This window comes from Raphanus sativus, chromosome 6 (genome assembly GCF_000801105.2).
Source record: "Raphanus sativus cultivar WK10039 chromosome 6, ASM80110v3, whole genome shotgun sequence".
Taxonomy (NCBI): domain Eukaryota; kingdom Viridiplantae; phylum Streptophyta; class Magnoliopsida; order Brassicales; family Brassicaceae; genus Raphanus; species Raphanus sativus.
This window is the reverse complement of record NC_079516.1, coordinates 27,966,736-27,986,477: the sequence shown is the minus strand read 5'-3', so window position 1 is coordinate 27,986,477 and position 19,742 is coordinate 27,966,736. Positions and strand designations below refer to the sequence as shown.

General features: G+C 32.7%; 1 protein-coding gene and 1 long non-coding RNA gene across 3 annotated transcripts; both read right to left on the bottom strand.

The window, feature by feature from the left end:
- Positions 1–3,155: 3,155 nt before the first annotated feature.
- On the bottom strand, positions 3,156–4,689 carry LOC108811103 (thioredoxin M3, chloroplastic). 2 transcript variants are annotated; one of them, XM_056987888.1, is made up of 2 exons: positions 4,416–4,689; positions 3,156–3,696 (listed from the first exon to the last, which is right to left on the bottom strand). In XM_056987888.1, the coding sequence occupies exons 1-2, from the start codon at positions 4,684–4,686 to the stop codon at positions 3,380–3,382; spliced, it is 588 nt and encodes a 195-aa protein (XP_056843868.1). In that variant the 5' UTR covers positions 4,687–4,689; the 3' UTR covers positions 3,156–3,379. The 2 variants fall into 2 exon arrangements, with proteins under 2 accessions (XP_056843868.1, XP_018438659.1); XM_018583157.2 differs by having other exon boundaries at positions 3,156–3,699; positions 4,416–4,685.
- Positions 4,690–8,479: 3,790 nt separating this feature from the next.
- Positions 8,480–9,912, bottom strand: LOC130496546 (uncharacterized). The gene is made up of 3 exons (XR_008935707.1): positions 9,575–9,912; positions 8,939–9,486; positions 8,480–8,711 (listed from the first exon to the last, which is right to left on the bottom strand). It is a non-coding gene; the product is annotated as an uncharacterized LOC130496546 (long non-coding RNA).
- Positions 9,913–19,742: the final 9,830 nt, after the last annotated feature.

Genomic DNA, 19,742 nt, shown 5'->3' with positions numbered 1-19,742 from the left:
CTGGTTGCAACATCTTCGAATCATGCAGAGACTATTGCGCTTCACGAAGCATGTCGAGAATGTGTGTGGCTGAGATCAATGAGTCACCACATACAAGATTCAAGCGGAATAATTAACAAGAAAGAGCCGACGAAAGTTTTTGAAGACAACTCAGCTTGCGTCGCTCAACTCAAAGAAGGCTATATTAAGAGCGACAGAACGAAGCACATCCCTCCAAGATTTTTCTCGTACATTCGGGAGCTCGAGAAAAATAAAGAAGTGGACATCGAATATGTACGGTCATGCGACAATCCGGCTGACTTGTTCACCAAGTCTCTTCCGACTACAACATTCCGGAAACACGTCGACGGTATCGGGATGCAGCGTTTGCGTGACTTATGAAGAAAAAGCTATGTTCATTACTTTCAGGGAGAGATTACGTCAGTGTACTCTTTTTCCCTTGTCATGGTTTTTATCCCATTGGGTTTTTCCATGATTAGGTTTTTAACGAGGCACTACGTAATACAAGATGAATAATCAAGGGGGAGTGTTAAAGATGATGATTATTCATCATGGAAACAGATGTCTCACTCTCATCAAATGTGTGTGATTATCACTATACACATGTCTCCACAGCATGTTTCTTTGATAAATATCTGAGACCATAACCGACTTTGATGGGTTATAAATACCCCCTTTCCTCTTTCTTTATGTATAATTGTGACACAAGAAAGAACAGAAATAAATCATCTTTTGACTCTCTCTCTCTCTCTCACGTAATACATATATATAATACAAAAATAAGTTCTTCACTTATAATTTTATAACAGATGCATATGTTTTGCATAAAATAAATATTTTCGTGATTTATAAATTATGTGACTTAAAATTTTAAAATCTAATTTTTTTTTAAATGTTTTTCAAATATGCATATCGAACGAACTTCATCTATCTTATCAAAATAGAAGTACAATTTAAAATTAACCCTAAGATTTACAAAATATTTACAATCTAATGCCATTGAAGTAATTAATAGAAGTACAATTTATAACTAACCCTAAGATTTAAAAAATATTTACAATATAATGCCACTGAAGTAATTAATAAACCTAATTTTAAAATTTTGTTTTTTCCTAATGCATAATTTCCTAAATTGATTCCAGAGCAAATTCATGATAAATCTTAAATTTAATGCATTAATACTATAAACAAGTAAATAACCTCTTTCCATAATTATGTAATACCTTTGAATTTACAAATATATATATTATACCATTAGTATAAAGAACAAATTTAAAGTGAAAGCAAATATTTATACGGAAAAATATTTATACAGTCACAGATTAATTTATAGAAATAAATAACAACATCACAAAATTATTTCCATTAACAAATTTATTTTAATAGAAAATATATTTAAAAATATGTTTATACTACCTCCGTTTCCGAAAGTATAATTTTCTAGAATTTTCACGTTTATTAAGAACATAATAAATATTTACTTTTTAATTTACTATTTTTTTTCTATACACTTTCCAATAACTATCCACCAATGAAATTTAATCAATTCAAATATTCACAATTAATGTTTCTTAAAAGTATACAAAAGTACCTTAAAAATATAGACAATCCATCTTTGTGAAACAAAAATTAAACCTAGAAAATTCTACTTTCGGGAACGGAGGTAGTATATTTTATGTATTTATAAATTTATTTTATTTGTTTTAAGAGATACTAAGATTTTGGAATTGGAAAAAATTATGACCCATTTCTATTTTATTTTAGTTAGGAAATTTAAAATTTATATCAAAATATTTTATTAAAATTATAATTTTAATTTTTTGTTATAACTGTAAAGATTAATTTTCAATATAAATTTACTATTTAAATATTATAAATACATTTTTTGTAACACAAATATTAATCAAGTTGTCTTGGCTTAGTGGTAAAGGACTCCGACTGGAGCTTCCGCCCTGGGTTCGATTCCACTTGACTACCGGGGCTAGCGTTAAATCGCAAGAATACGTGGGTTGCCGTCGGCTTCAGGGAGATTAGTCTTACGCCTAGAAAACCTTTGGATCAACCCTAGTTAAAAAAAAAAACACAAATATTACAAATACAAATAATTTAATTTAAACAAAAAAGGTAAAAATACAAAATAAATATTCGGCTGATCGGGTTGGTCAGTGTCTAGTGTTTTATTAAGGAACCGTCAAAGCTCGTTTGTACAAACGGCGAAACAACATCATTGGCCTATTTTTCGAAGAAAAAAAAACATCATTGGCCTCGACGGGTGTAGTGACTGATGAAAGAAGCAGGCGCACAGTTCTTCAACTGATGGTTCCATCTTAATCCATTTCAAATTCATTATTTGATTAAAAGTTACACAACCAGTTGACTGGTTTCATTTCTGGTCATACATCAACAAACAGGAGTGGTTGAACTACGAAGACTACAGTACTTTCCATGCTTCAAGACTTGCCATTTTATATCAGATTCCTGTGTCAATCAAGAGATTCTTTAGTGAGTTTCTTTATAAAAAGTGTAATATTTTTAAAATGATGACTACTAAATAAATGACATGTTTGAAATAGAAAAAATGACATGTGGATTAAAAGTTTCTCAAAAATTTGATGAGGGAAAAACTCACTTGAGGTACCATCAATGTTGATAGCCCTGTTCGGAGAATGGATGCTGCGACTACTAGAAGCGACAATAAGTTTCACTGATCATGTTGAGAATACTATGTGGTTGTAATACATTTCATAAGTTTCTTTAGACAATATGGTTTACCATATAAGGAATGGTCCTATGCTAAACTCAGTAAAGATCATTTCTAGGCACCAAAATTTATGCAAGAGTTTTAGACATAAAAATCTTGTAGTGGATTGTGGAATCATGATTTAGGCGGCCAACTAAAAAGGTCGGGCCTGAACTTAAAGCTAGCTACTTCTTTAGTAATATGGTTAATTTGTGATGACTGAAACATAACTTATTCAAATCAATGAAGGAGGTTTTTATGTGGGTTTCATGTTATGATTATGTGTCGATCTAAAACATTAAAGTAAGTGAACTGAAAGAGAGACCGATACAGTATATAATACACTAGACGGTCTCTTGATTCTTTTCTCAAAAGGTCCATATTGTTTCTTTAGTTTTGTTCAATATAAGTAAACTGAAAACGAAAGGAAACTTAGATAAACTGAAGATGGAAAGTGTGTATTCACAATAATCCCCGAGTCATCTTTCCACAAATCCAACAGTTATATACACAGAAGACAAAAGAAGAAAGAAAACTCAAAAGAGGTTCAGACTCAAGACAAAAGACACGTCCAATGAGATATTAACCCATATCAAAGTGCTAGTGAGAAATTCTCATCAATGAATGATGTTACCTTCTTCACGAGTTCAAGACTCTTTCAATGGCGGAAATGTAAAACTCTTTGGGCATTGTACCCACGATCGACTCTCGTTTCTCACCGTTCTTGAAGAGGAGAACTACAGGTACAGCCTTTATCTCGTACTCTTCAGCCACCAAGGAGTCACTGTCTGCATCCAAGACATAGCAGTTTAGCTTTCCAGCATAGTCGCCTGCGATTTCGTTGATTATCCGGTGGACCATCCTGCATGGACCGCACCAGCTCGTGTAGAATTCTACTAGCACTGGCGTTTCGCTTTTCAGGACCGAGTTCTCCCACGAACTTTGTGTAACTTGAGCTGCTGTACATAGTCAAACCAGGAAATAAAAGCGACATAAGGATTTCAAGACTTAAATAATCGTCATGTCATACTAATAATCGAAACAACAAACAATCACAAAAATATAACAAGTGTCCTGTCTCCTGTGTGTAACCAAAAATGCTGACAAATACTTCAACCTGTAATCCTATTAGCTGTGGAAGTTGACTAGAGTTGTATAAAGTCATACAACTAGAAGAATAATGAGATTAGGTATCCAAAGCAATTGGTTATTCAATAGTAGAATCTTATTTTATTTTCCACCAAAACAAAATGGTTAGAGATCAATGTACATTTCATATAAACTATGAGCTCTAAGGAGCTTAGAAGATAGGTAACCTAGTTTCCTACACTCTTTTAAGCTGCTTTCTATAGCAAGATCCTCATGTTGTTCTGATTCCATGCTTGATTATATCTCCATGTTCACAGATATCAAACTAGATCATGAATAAGAAAACAGGCTAGACAGACCTACATCATTTATGATCTAGGGAAACACTACAACTTCAGAGCAGAATCATAAAGAGTAAAGTCTAAATCAATCAAACACAGTCTTGGATCAATATCTAAAGAAAGATAAGCACTCTATTAAGAAAGAAGTTTCTTGATTTCTACTAAAAGAACCACACGAGATTCACAAAAGCCTGTAAGAATCGAGGAACGCAAGAAGTAGCTGAAGATCAAAACATCATCAGTACCTTTGGGATCACGCACGCAGAGAGGAGAGAATCGGAGGCGAGAGCCAGAGGAAGAAGATACGAGGGATCGTAGTGGTGAGCGAGGGGAGAAGCTAGTGACTGGGAAGAGACGCGACGGAGAAGTGATCGATCGAGCTGAGGGCAGTCGAGCAGCGCTGAAACAACACATAGAAGACGAAGCCATTGAAGAAGAGTTTTTGGGTTTTCTCAAGAAAGAATGCAAATAAAAAAACAGAAAGTTGGGGGAAATAATAAACGAAGAACGACGCATTTTCATTATTTGCCAGATCTGAAATAAAATTAAAATGGAGAATGGTGGGTCCCTCTACACCGAACTTCCACTTGTCACACTATTCACGTGGTTTTGTGAAACCACGCCGGTTCAACCGTTGTTCTCCATAGTTCACCGGCTACTTTATCTATCTTATTAAAAGAGAATTACCCAATAAAAAATACCCCTTAATTCTCAGTTTTATTTACAATGGCATGCCACTGAGAATTAACTAAGTTTCCTATTTTAATATTTGTCTTTTTCAGTTTATTTAATGTGTTTTCCAAAATTATTGTTGTCTTTTCTGATTTAGATTTCCTAATTATTGTTGTCTTTTCTGATTAATAAATGTATTTTCCTAATTTGAATTTAAATAATAGATTTAAACATTTAATATTTTTTCTAATTTAAATAATAAATTTCTTTAATCATATATTAACCGAAATCGATTTCTCTATATATTTTGTATTAACTTATTAAATATTAAAATCACATAACATAATCAATTTATATAACATATAAATATAATATAAAATAATTTATTCATATATTATTAGTATAATGGTTTCAAAATATAAGTTCAATTAGTTATAAATATTGGATTTGTTTATATGATATACTGTGATATAATAGATAATTAAAATCATAAAATATAATTATTTAACATAATAAATAAAAAAATATTTTTAAAAATGTAATATTAACAATAATGTTATAGAGTTTAATGTACATATATATATTATATCATTAGTACACAGAAAAAAAAATAAAGTGAAAAAAATATTTATACAGTTACGGGTCGAATCTATAAATAAATACCAACAGCGCAAGATTATTTTCTTTAATAAATTTATTTTAATAGAAATTATAGTTCTAAATATGTTTATATATTTTATATTTTTATAAATTTATTTTATTTGTTTATAAGAGATGTTAAGATTTTAGAATTAAAAAAAATATGACCCGCTTTTATATTATTTTAGTTAGAAAATTTAAATTTTATATCTGAATATTTAATTAAATTTTTAATTTTAACTTTTTATTATTACTACCAAAATTTATTTTTAGTCTAAAATTTATGTTTAAAATATCGTAAATTCATCATTTAATATAAACAGAAAAACTAAAAATATAAAATAAACACCCGTCCGGTCGGACGGGTCAAGGTCTAGTTGTTTTTAAAATCAATTCGGAGGGTTGAACAAAAAAAAAATGAAATCAATAAGGGATGTCAAAATTTGCTAACATCAATTTACCCTCAGCCTAATTTATTTCGATGCGGTCAATTATCTATCAATTAAAAATTTGATTAATCATAAAAATCAGGTTTAACCGATTGAATTAGATTCAACCATGATAAAGCAGCGTTTCCAGTGGGGGTATTGGCGAGAAAAAATGGCTTTTTTTTTGGTCAAATAAAAATAGCTTATTTTAAGGTTAATTTTATGCATATTTTTTCACGAACTTTTTAGTAGCGTGGTAAACAAAAAAAATTAAAAATACTACAACTTTACGTATAGTGCCTTTTCATTTTTCAAACTTTAAAGTAGTGTATATTCCATATTTAACTAAACAAAAATTCAAAAATACTATATGTACTCTCAAAATCGTGTTTATATATATTGACCGTCAAAGGTGTTAATTATCCGTTAATTTATCAAGATATCATTTTAAATAAATTTTATAAAATTAAAAATTAAAAATATAACATGGACTTTCAAAATCTTGTTTATATATATTGACCGTCAAAAGTGTTAGTCATCATTTAGTTTATCAAAACGATGTCATTGTAGATAAATTATGTAAAATTATCTATGGTTTTGTAATTTTTAAAAAATTTACAAAATCTATCTAAAATGACGACGTTTTGATAAATTAACGTATGACTAACACCTTTTATTTGCTGGCAAAAAAATAAGAAAATTTGTGTTTTGGATAACTCATTTAACAAGGTTTAGCCCACAAAATATGTTATTTTTGGAGAAAACTCTTACAAAGATTTTTGCATAATGTGTGCTTAGATAAATCCTAACAGTTTGTTTCGAAATAACTCATCTAGATAAATCTAAACGTTTAAGATTATGTCAAGATAATTTTGGAATACTTCCAAATAATCGCAGTCAATATATATATAAGCATGATTTTAAGAGTTCATGTAGTATTTTTGAACTTTTGATTAGTTCAGTATGGAATATGCACTACTCTAAAGTTCGAGAATGAAAATGCACGATGCATAAATTTCATATACAGTGAAACCTCTATAAATTAATAATGTTGGGGACTACACCGAAACTATAAATTTTTATTAATTTATAAAGATTATTAATTTATTGATAAACTAATTGAACCAAAAACTTAATTTGGGACTATAAAATTATATTATTTTATAGAAATTTTTAGTGTATATTAATTTATAGAGTATTAATTTAAAGATGTTATATTGTAGTATTTTTTTAATTCTTTTAGTTCCGTGAGAAATACGCACTACTACAAAGTTCATGAAGGAATATGCACGACGCGTAAAGTTCATGTTGAAATATGCCCTTTTTAGGTATTGGCGATGCTTCCATTTTTTTAAATATAAAATAATGCCACATTATACAACTCAACAACACCTAATTGGCTTTAAAAATAAAATAATAAATAATTACTGACTTTTTTTCTGGACAACAAACAATTATTCTATTATTCAAATTTGAGGTGGTCTAGATAACATATTGGAATAAAACTACCAATGTAGTATAAGTTTCTATGAAATGACCTCGCGGTCCTAACTAAAAAGTCTGATATTCTATTTTGTGCTCTTGGGATGTGTGAGATCTTTAAGTTTGGAAAGCATATCAACATCGTCTTTTATCTTCTCTAATTTTGTTGCAAAGTCTGGCCAAACATTAGGCTCCTTTATCATTGCGATTAGGTCCTTGCAATCTGTTCCAAAAATCTGGCATGTCAAGTGCTGCAACATATACTATCCATAGCCCATCTCAATGCTTCCACCTCTGAATGTAAAGCCGATTCTCGCCATTCATAGTTCTGCATCCCCATAAGCTGAATATTTTCCAAGTTGTCAATTCAAACACAGCCGCACCCACTGAAGAGATTCATGGAAGTCCATGACCCATCCACCATACATAAGTTACCAGGCTTAGATCTTGTAACAGATTCTTCTCGGTCACAACATATTGGACAATAGTTATCACATCTAATATTTCGGCGTGTTAGATTCCTCGTTACCGCTACATGGCATGTTATCAGTTGCCAAATAAGATGACATATCTGCTGAAGTGCTTTTTTTTTCAAGCAAAGCTTCGAAATCGGTGATACCGGGTTCCAAGACCTTAGTTTCTTCTTCATTAAGCAATAGAGTGTGTGCTACCTAATATCCAGATTTAATAGTGTATCGGCCGCTCTTTGTATAGCTCCAACAATAAGTGTCATGACAGTGAGTTGAGCTTATAGCCATGCTCGCATACTCGGATGAAAGACCGGGGCAATAGGTCTAGCTGGCATGGCTGGTAAAGCGGGAATCCAAGGGTCCTCCCACTACAAGAAAAAGGGTCATACATAGCGTCCGTAAAACACTATTACAGCAATACATAGCGTTCTGAACAGCGATGTGTCTGCCCTCGTTATCTTTTCTTTGGTTCTTTATATAGCAGTTTTGATGTGCAATTGTATATTTTATAATAGCAGATAATAATTGCTATTATAGCATTATTAAAAAATAAAATAAAAACCACAAATAAAAATATTTTTTAAAATTTATATATATATATTCTAGTTCCCATGCTCTAGGAGTTCCCATTAAACGTCAAAGACGAATCATAAATGTAATCACAAGAGTAAAATACAAGGCATGAATAGATTTAAGACCCATACTCAAGTGAAGAGAAATAACTATAAGCAGCTGACATCTCTCACTTGGGATTCATGAGGACGATAATGACAGAGTCACCACAGAGAAACATTTTGCTGATGAAGCGAACAGAAAGAGGTCCAGTGTTGAACTCCTCTTCTGTCTTTCCCTGCTAATCAAGTATATATATAAGAGCATATGAGGACTGGTAACTAAAGAGTATCAAAAGATTTCCGTCTGCACAATATGCTAAGAAAATAACATCTTTGCTGTGTCTAAACAAACATGATTTGAGTCAATAATAAAGCATTCTATTCAGGTTTGAATATTATGTTATACAATATGATAACAAAAGAGAAGCAGAAGATAGTATCTAATACAAGGAAAAAGAAGTACATTGGGTCTGTTACTGAACCAAGAGCTTGGGTCGCATAGTCACTTGAGGAATTGAAGGCACCTAATTTTTTTTTGCTATCTCCGCCACCAGCATAGAACACAGAGCCGCCAGGGTCCAAAGAAAATGCATTGATTTCTGAAGGAAAGATTATATTTCTCAACATTTTCCACTGTGACAGGCTCCAAACCTATTGACATGAAATAAAAAGCTATATAAGGGCTTCACACCAAGTTATGACCATGGAGACTTCAAATTCACTGAGGTCAGTAAATTTGTTCAAACTTACTTACATCTTCTTTATTAGAATAGAACTGAGAAGTTCTTATACAACTGAATATGGTACAACATTTTGATGGGTAGGTTTGTTCATTCCACTAGCAAGTTTGGCTAGCATCTGCTTGTTAAGTTATGTGTTTTCACTCGCCACACAAGCAATAAAAAGAAAATACAACAAACAAAACAATCGCTTCTTGCCTTGTTTTGGGCTATGCCATCAGAACAGCTAAGGTCAGTCTCCTTCAACACTCACCTTGAAGTCATCTCCATCCTGAAGCAAAGACAGAAAAAAATATCAAAGTAGAAAACAACTCAGAGATCATAATACTAGACAAAGATTTGAAGAATCTCAATCATACCTCTTTGCTAATTCAAAGAATATGGGATTTAAGAGCTTCTTCATCTATAGATTCCAAACTCTCTGGAGGCGCCTCAGGGAGAACTTTCTGCTACATAGGTGAGGTCAAAATACACTTCATCAATCGAAGTCCTCATCAATCTCTGAACCTGCACTATGATAGGTATTCAGGTCATATTTACCATGAGCCACATGTAGCTTCTTAGAATCTAACATATAAAACACACAAAATACATATACAAAATTTATAGATCTACTTTTGAAAGAGTGAAAGATGAAAATCATGTAATGAAAAACCTGTAAAAAGAAGATAAATTAGTGAGAAGACATAAAGAAAAAAATGAGAAATGGATATAAAGTTTGGTGTTTTGATGTTCAAACATATTAGAGAGATTTTGGAGAGTTTTAGAGTGAGAAACATTACATTTTTGTTGTAGCCATTTGAGAGAAAGAAAGAGAATGTGTAAATTTTATTTATATATGGAGACAAAACTTCCAATTAGGTTAAATATTTTCGAGAAGTCTCAAGAAGTCTTCTTGACCCTAAAATCAAATAACTAACTAAATAAAAAAAAGCACTTCCTTAAACTTAAAAAAGAAACTTATAAAGTGTTTAAATCAATTTATTAGATATTCACTAAACACATATAGGTCAAATTAAAAAAAAAAATTAAAAGATAAGATTACAAAATCTAACCCTAAAAATACCACAAATAATATAATATATGTTACCAAATCCTAAATCAAAGACTATCATTACTCAATCTACATTCACCCATCTATGTTAAAAATAATTCAATTTTAGTAAAACTAAATTTTTCATCATTTAGATATGTTTACGAATAGATGATTTCGACTTTTTCCCTTTCAATTTTTTTATTAAATTTATTAATTACTTTTAAGATCTAATACATGAGAAGACTTCACCTGGCAGACTTCTGGAAGACTTCAAGAAGATTTCAATTTGTAATATAGATCTGTTATTATATATTTGATGAATGACGTTAAACAAAATTCTGAATCATAAATAAGTTGGTATTTAAATATAATCAACGAAAGCACAATCTTTAAAAATGTAAGTTGTTGGGATTATATAAAATCTAAGTGAAAAAGACTAAAGTTTAGATATATACATTGCTTTTATTTAATGTAGCTCGATGATGAACTACTTCATAGCTTTTATACAAAAAAAAGATTGTACGCAAATGTGTTTATAATAAGAACTAGACCTTGATCCGCGCACCCGTGCAGGTATTTATTCTTAAGTTTGTATACATTAATATTTGTTTTTCATGATTATTTTTATATATTTTAGATGTGTCTTCATATAACTAATTGTATTCAAAAGACCCGTACCAGTAATATAGTTATATTTGGTAAAAATATCTGAATCCGTTTAGATACATTGATTATTTAGATATTTTTATATTTCTATATATAAGAACCGAACTCACTTGAAATCCACACATAATTTATAATATCCTAGCGGAGCTTTTTAAAACCCAAAAAATGATACCCGAAAGAAATAATATATACCCAAATAGGTATTCGAATGCCCAGGTCTAACTAATTTTGTAAACAAATAAAAAAAAACTTTTTTTATGTATTTGGTTAAATTAAGTGCAGTAGAAATATTTTTTTAATTTTGTAAAATAGCTATATGGAGTGAAAAATTAAGTGAAAATAAATATAATACATTTTTATTATTTGATTTAAGTTATTATTTTGTTCACATAAACTATGTTTTCAAATTATATGTTTGACTACGTAGTTTTAAAACGATTGAAACTAAGATAAATTTTTTTTTAGTAAAATAGACTAAACATAATTTTAACCATACACAAAACCCGGTTAAAACTGTAGTTTCAATGGAAAAACATAATCGACTGTAAGTTACAACTGATTCATGTTTTCATATTTTTTTCTCATTTGAAATGAGTATTTAAATGCCTTCACGTTTTAAATACCAGAAAGAAGAAACAGAATTCCTAGTTCTTTCCTTTCAGAGTTTTGGATAATTTTATACTCACCTTACTTCGTTTGATGTTTCTTTATTTATAGGGTTTAGAATAAGATAAGAGTGATTTAGCTGAATATACCTAGAAGGAGATCAAATTAGGGAAATGATCATCGAGTGACATAAAAGATCAAACGCATACACTTGGTGTTGAGTTAGGACGATAATGCCCTTCTGACAAAGCTTCTAATGCAATAGGTGACAGAAAAGTGTGTCAGGACTGTGGAGGACACATCAATGTCGTAGGTGTGCCAGTTAGAGTCTTAGATTCTCTTTCTTCAACTCAGTCTCTCTTTTCTCATTTTTTAGTTTTTTTTTTCATCTCAGAATTTCTTTCCCCTATTTCCTTCTTCGATAACTCCAATTACTTAAAAACATTTTTCTTTGATAAATATATATATTACAATTAACTAAATTCAATTCTTCTAAAAAATTCACATTCTTAAATTTTCTGATTTGTAATTCAAATAGGGCTTTTGATTATGTATCTTCACTGAAAAATTGTGTTTCAATGTCAAGATCTGAAGAAAAAAATTATTTTGAAGATGGAAACTTTGTGGATCTTGTGACAATGATATATAATTTTCATAGATATTTGTCCGCTTTGAAGAGAAGAAGAAGAAAAAATCTGGGCGGAGCACAACGAGAAAGGTAAAAAGAGGAGGAGAAAGTTAATGAGTCTCCTCTGATTTCTCCACTCTTCTTCCGTTGCTTCATCTTCTACTTTTTATAACACTACTTTTAGTGGAAATTTTTGACATAAAAGAATGGGGAATTTTCAAAAATACCACTTTGAAGGTACCATTATTCATCTTTACCACCACTAAGTACACATTTTCAAAAATACCTTATTTATTAAAATGTTAAAAACTCTTATATCTTTGTTTTTATATGCTTTTCAAAATTTTAATCCAAAATTTTAAATCCTAAACCCCCAATTCTAAACCCTAAACCCTAAATCTTCAACTCTAAACCCTAAACCCTAAACTATATACCCTAAATTCAATATCCTAAACCCTAAACCCTGAAACCTCAACTATAAACCCTAAATCCTCAACTCTAAACCCTAAACTTTATACCCTAAACCCTAAAACATCAAATCTAAACCCTAAAACATAAAATCTAAACCCTAAATCCTAAACGTTCAAATCTAAACCCTTCATTAAAAGTAGTGGTAAAAGTGGTTAGTGTAAACATGAAAAGTGGTACTATGAAAATGGTATTTTTGGCAATTTCTCTAAAAGAATGGAATCTAAGAATCAAGGAGTTGTTAAAGATTACTATGATAAAAAATAAGAGATAAATGTGATAATGATTGTGGTGTAGAAGAAGATAAGCGTGTTGTAGTGTCTAAGAAAATTGTTTAGTTGCTAACAATTTTGGTAATGATAATTGTGATTGTAACTGATATCGTCGATGTTTATCAAGTAACAAAAGACTTAACTGATAGGGGTATAGAGAAAAATGATAGCAGATGTCGAAAGAAGCAAATGTTTAATCTCAATTGGGTCCGACTGAGAGAACACACATTGCATATGACTGACATCAATCACATATTTGTGACTCTATTGTTACCAGTCAAAGCCTTGCCGTTCGAGATAAAGAAGAAGAAAATATCATCAAAAATTTGGAGCTTTAAACTAGAGATAAAAGACAACATAATATTAAATGTTAATTTTTTTTTTGTTTCACAATCATATATCAGATAACCAATCAAGTATCATATAATACCTAATTTATAAGCTAACAAACTATGTATCCCAAAACAATGTATCATATGAGAAGTCATGTATCCAAACCATGTACCATCTATGAAATCATGTAACAACTACATGTTTTGTTTACAAGTTATAATTATTTGTCTCATGTTAAAAGAATCAATAACATACATACTAGTAAATACTAATTCTTTGGTCATAACTCGTGTATCAGATAACAAAATAAATATCAGATAATAACTAACTTATAGACTAAAAAAATGTGTACCCAAAACAATGTATTCTCTAACAGATCATGTATCCAAATCATGTAATAGCTACATGTTTTGTTAACAAATTATAATTACTTTTCTGATGTTTAAAGAATCAGTAACATACATACTAGTGATTAATATATCTATAGTTATACATTGTGTAACAACTAACAAAAGAGAAATTCTTGGGTTCACCCCTAGAGTGAATCTTTAGGTTCACCCAACCAATAAGATTTCGTTATTTCATATTCGGTATCTTTTAAAAAAGGAAATAAAATATTGCCAAGTTTTATTTTGAAATAAAAAATAAATAGAAAATAATAGTAGTCGCAAAAAAAGATTTTATATTTAAAATACCGCCAGCAAAACACTAAACCCTAAACTCTAAACCCTAAATCATAAACCTTAAATCCATGGTAAACCCTTGGATAAATCCTAAATCTTTGGATTTAAAAAAAAATATTTTTAACACAATCAGCAAAACACTAAACCTTAAATCCTAAATACTAAACCTTAAACCCTTGGGTAAATCATAAACCCTTGGATAAATCGTAAACCGTAGGATTTAGAATTTATCCAAGCATCTTAGATTTACCAAGGGTTTAGGGTTTACCCAGGGGTTTAGGATTTAAGATTTAGGGTTTAGGGTTTATTGTTTGGTTGACGGAATTACAAATATATTTTTTTAAACGTATTTTTGTTTGCAATTAATATTAATTTTTATTTTTTACTTTAAAAATATTAGTATAATTTGACAATATTTTATTTCTTTTTTAAAAGATACTGAATATGAAATAACGAAATCCTATTGGTTGGGTGAACCTAAAGATTCACTCTAGGGGTGAACCCAAGAATTTCTCCTAACAAAATATGTATCGAATAATAAATAAATTATATGCTAATAAAATATGTCTCCAACAATATATCAACTAATAAGTATAAATGACAGAGGTTAACTAACAATTAGAGACAATTAATAAATAACAGCTAACAAATTATTTATCTCAAATTGCCATAGAAAACAAAAGATCCCCTATATATTAATTGGGGATCTCTTAAAAAGATTGAACCTCAAGTTTGTATTAATTTAAAAGTACCCTTTCCTACGTGGTATGATTTTAAGCTCTGAAAAATCCTACGTGGCGGATTAATAGAGCAACATATTTAGAGCATATGTTAAAAATAATCATCCAAGGGAAATTTAAAAATTGTGTTACATCATATAACTTCACGTAGTATATGTTTTATGTAATGTCATTAAATCTTTTTAAAAGATCAGTGAGAAGCTAGCTGAGCCGACAAAGACTGCCGTATACAACAGAGAGGGGCTTCTTGATAAGCTTCAAGACGAAAGCTGGCCAGAATATGTTGCTGAAGTCACAAGTGATATGATCATGGACCAGCATGCTGATCAAGATGAAGAGTTCCAACTAGCTAAAGAAGATGGGAAGCCTAAAGATGGTGCAACCAAAGAAGATGATGCCTTAGTCATTTCCAATGGCCCCATAACTCGATCCAAAGCTAAGATACTCAAGGAAAGCTATTGGAGGATTAATCAAGAAGTGTTTGATGCATGAAGAAAGTCTTGAAGGAAGCTTGATACTTCAAGATACACTTGTTACCATCCAAGCTATCTCACCATCAAGCTGAGTGTTGTCTAGGCTAGCAAGCTATGTGTGCTCTTTTTCCCTATCTTTGTTTTTGTCCCAATGGGTTTTGCAAAGATAGGTTTTTAACGAGGCCATAGTCTTGCTGCTCAAAACTCCTAGATGATGCTCTCGGACCAACCACAAGAAGAACCTTATGTTATGTTTTATTTCTCTAAGTATTTATGTCTTTTATTTCGAAAACTCTATCTATGTTCTGTCTTTAATTCTACATTGACTAAAGGAGCGTGTTCCTTTTAGTTTGAGTTGATTGGAGCCTGTTCCAAGTCTCTCACTATATATATGTGTGTGCCGCCCCTAGTAATCTATCAAGTCTTCTTTTAATCAAAACCTTTGTGTTTTCTTCTCCCTTTGCTTTTGCGAGTTAAGAGAGTGTCTGGTGTGTAGTATCCAGTCTGTTGGTGTGTAATATCCAACGCCCAAGGGCTTTAGAAAGGTGTGTCATATCCGATCTAAGCCTAGGAGTATCAAGGAGCCTTTCCGCAGCCTCTTGTGTCACCATTCGATCCACCACCTTGATAAACTTGAGTCCTTGACTCGTTTATGCAAGGATCTATCCATATCCATCCAGAGAAGCATCCTAGGGGTTCATTAAGTGGTATCAGAGCACTCTGGAAGGGGAGTTTCGATTTCTCTTATCCTTTTTTTCCGATCTGTTCATCACCATTCATATCATTGATAGATCTGTGTTCTTGTGTTGTTGTTCACTAGATCTGCTTCTTTTCATCATTATAACTGATAGATCTATTGTTTTCATGATCACTATTGATAGATCTAAGAGTTTCAAACAAGTTTTCATTAAGAACTTTTCAACTTCTCATCGATCTCGTTTCAAGTTTTCAAATTCCGAAAATTCTATTGTGTGTGTGAGTCTCGATCTGTTGTTAGAAATAATAGATCCTTTTTGTTCATCTCATTTCATCATCTGTTAGAATCTGATCTGTGTTGTTGTATTTCGAAACTGAAAAGGAATTCAAATCGTTGCGTATTGATCAAGTATCCTTTGCCGCCTTGTTTTAAAATTTTCTTGTTTCCTTATTTGAATCCTTTGCGTTTTGATTTCTTTGAACTACTTACTTGTTCAAATCTTTTGTAAATCAGGAAGCAATGGGATCAGAGGATGATGAGGCAACTCTTATGAGAAGAAACAAGCTACTACAAGAAGCAATCACCAAAGATATCCTTGTAGCCATGGAGAAATTGTTGGAAGATAAACTCGATCAAAGGCTATATGATAGACAAGACCAGAATGCTGAGCAGAGACGTGAGCCAAGGAGCTATAGGCATGGTCGACGTGAGCATGCTGGATCAGAAGAGACTGATAACTTCTATGAGAGAAGTAGCCATAGCTCTGGATCAAGACACAGCAGTAGGAGGTCGCGACATGATCATGAGGGCAAAAGGCATAGGCGCAATGAACTATCAGGATTGAAGCTTAAGATCCCTCCTTTCCATGGCAAGGCTGATCCGGATGCATATCTTGAGTGGGAAAAGAAGATAGAGCTTGTCTTCAATTGTCAACACTACTCTGAGATTAAAAAGGTTCAAGTTGCTGCTATTGAGTTCAATGAATATGCATTGAGTTGGTGGGATCAGTTGGTCACAAACAAAAGGCGTAATGGGGAGTTTCCTATTGAGACATGGGCTGAGATGAAGTCTTTGATGCGTAAGAGGTTTGTTCCCAGCCACTATCACCGTGATCTTCACCAAAAGCTGAGGCTGCTTACCCAAGGATCCAAGTCTGTGGAGGAATACTTTCAAGAGATGGAGTTGCTCATGTTGAGAGCTAAGATTTCTGAAGATAGTGAAGCTACCATGGCACGGTTTCTTGGTGGGCTCAACCGTGAGATACAAGACAGAGTATAGATGCAGCACTACTTGGAGATAGAGGAGATGTTACACAAAGCTATCTTGGTGGAGCAACAAGTTAAGAGAAGAAGTCATGCGCGTGGCAGCTATAGTTCCAGTAGATACCAGACTTCTAAGCAAGACAAACCAAGCTATCAGAAAGAGGTCAAGCCACAGCCAAAGGAAGAGTCTAAGCCTAGTAGTATCTATAGCAAGGATAAAGGTAAAACAGAGGCTACCAGCTCGCGTGCAAGAGATGTGAAGTGCTTTAAGTGTCAAGGGCGTGGGCATTATGCTGATGAGTGTACCAACAAGAGAGTTATGGTTCTCTTGGAGAATGGCGAGTATGAATCTGAAGATGAAAGACCAGGGACTGAGCAAGAATCTTCAGAAGCAGAGTATGAAAAGAAACCAGTTCACGGTAGGCTTTTGGTTGCAAGAAGGACTCTCAGCTTGCAAAACAAAACCAAGGAGCTACAACGGCAGGTTGAGGAACTGATGGAGAAAGGCCACATTCGTGAGAGCATGAGTCCTTGTGCTGTTCCAGTGCTCCTGGTGCCTAAGAAAGATGGAAGCTGGCGCATGTGTGTTGATTATAGAGCAATAACCAACATAACAGTGAAGTATCGCCACCCTATTCCTAGATTAGATGATATGCTTGATGAATTGCATGGTTCTAGCATCTTTTCTAAGATAGATCTTAAGAGTGGATATCATCAAATTAGGATGAAAGAGGGAGATGAATGGAAGACTGCTTTTAAAACTAAGCATGGGTTGTACGAGTGGTTAGTTATGCCCTTTGGATTAACCAATGCTCCTAGTACTTTCATGGGATTAATGAACCATGTTCTTAGGTCCTTTATAGGATTGTTTACTTTGATGATATCCTAGTTTACAGCCAGAGTCTAGAAGAGCATATAGGTCATCTTAAGGCTGTCCTTGATGTTTTGAGAAAAGAAAAGCTTTTTGCTAACCTTAAGAAATGCACTTTCTGTACGGATAACTTGGTCTTCCTAGGCTTTATTGTGAGTGCAGATGGAGTGAAAGTGGATCCAGAGAAGGTGAAAGCTATACGAGAATGGCCCATTCCTAAGACAGTGAGTGAAGTGAGGAGCTTCCATGGACTTGCTGGCTTCTATAGACGATTTGTGAGGGATTTCAGTACTATAGCAGCTCTCTTGACTGAGGTTGTCAAGAAAGACATAGGATTCAAATGAGGAGACACACAAGAAGCTGCATTCCAATGCCTTAAAGAGAAGCTTACTAATGCCCCTCTTCTTATACTTCCTGATTTTAATAAAACTTTTGAGATTGAATGTGATGCCTCAGGAATTGGTATTGGTGCTGTTCTTATGCAGGAGAAAAGACCTATTGCATACTTTAGTGAGAAGCTTGGAGGAGCCACTCTCAACTATGCAACTTATGATAAGGAACTCTATGCTTTGGTGAGGGCCTTGCAGACTTGGCAACATTATCTATGGCCCAAGGAGTTTGTAATCCACACTGATCATGAGTCTCTCAAGTACCTTAAAGGCCAGAACAAGCTCAGTAAGAGGCACGCCAGATGGGTAGAATTCATTGAAACCTTCCCTTATGTGATCAAATACAAACAAGGTAAGGAGAATATAGTTGCTGATGCACTATCAAGAAGGTATGCTCTCTTAAACACTCTTGATGTTAAACTATTAGGTTTTGAGCATATTAAAGGTATGTATGAGATTGATTCTGATTTTAAAGATGCTTATAACTCTTGTGAAAAGGTTACTACTGGGCATTACTTTAGGCATGATGGATTTCTTTTCTATGATAATCGTTTGTGTGTGCCTAACTGTTCTTTGAGAGAGTTATTTGTCAGGGAATCTCATGGAGGAAGCCTTATGGGTCACTTTGGTGTTACAAAGACTCTTAAAACCTTGCAGGATCACTTCTTTTGGCCTTGGATGAAAAGAGATGTGGAAAGAATTTGTGAGAGATGTGCAACTTGTAAACAAGCTAAGTCTAAGGTTCAGTCACATGGTTTGTATACTCCTCTCCCTATTCCTTATCATCCGTGGAACGACATATCTATGGATTTTATTGTGGGATTGCCTAGAACTAGAACTGGAAAGAATTCTATCTTTGTTGTTGTTGATAGATTCTCAAAAATGGCTCATTTCATAGCATGTCACAAAACTGATGATGCATTGCATGTTGCTAACCTGTTCTTTAAAGAGATTGTGCGCATTCATGGCATGCCTAGGACTATTGTTTCTGATAGAGATGCTAAGTTTCTTAGTTATTTTTGGAAAACTTTATGGTCTAAACTAGGTAATAAATTGTTGTTCTCTACTACTTGTCATCCGCAAACTGATGGACAAACTGAAGTAGTTAATAGAACTCTAGGTACTCTCTTGCGTGCATTCATTAAAAAGAATCTGAAGTCTTGGGAAGATCATTTGCCACATTGTGAATTTGCATATAATCATGCTGTGCATTCTGCTTCTAAGTTTTCCCCTTTTGAAATTGTTTATGGGTTTAATCCCACCTCTCCTTTGGACCTAATACCTTTACCTGAGTGTGAAAGGATCAGTTTTGATGGCAAAAGGAAGGCAGAGATGGTGAAACAACTCCACGAACAAGCTAGGCTTAATATTGAAGAGAAAACCAAGCAGTATGTTAAGCATGC

Coding starts and splice junctions, on each gene's coding strand:
- LOC108811103 (XM_056987888.1), bottom strand. CDS start 4,686: ATGCGTCGTTCTTCGTTTATTATTTCCCCCAACTTTCTGTTTTTTTAT. Junction 3,697..4,415: donor CTGCGTGCGTGATCCCAAAG/GTACTGATGATG, acceptor TATGTACAGCAG/CTCAAGTTACACAAAGTTCG.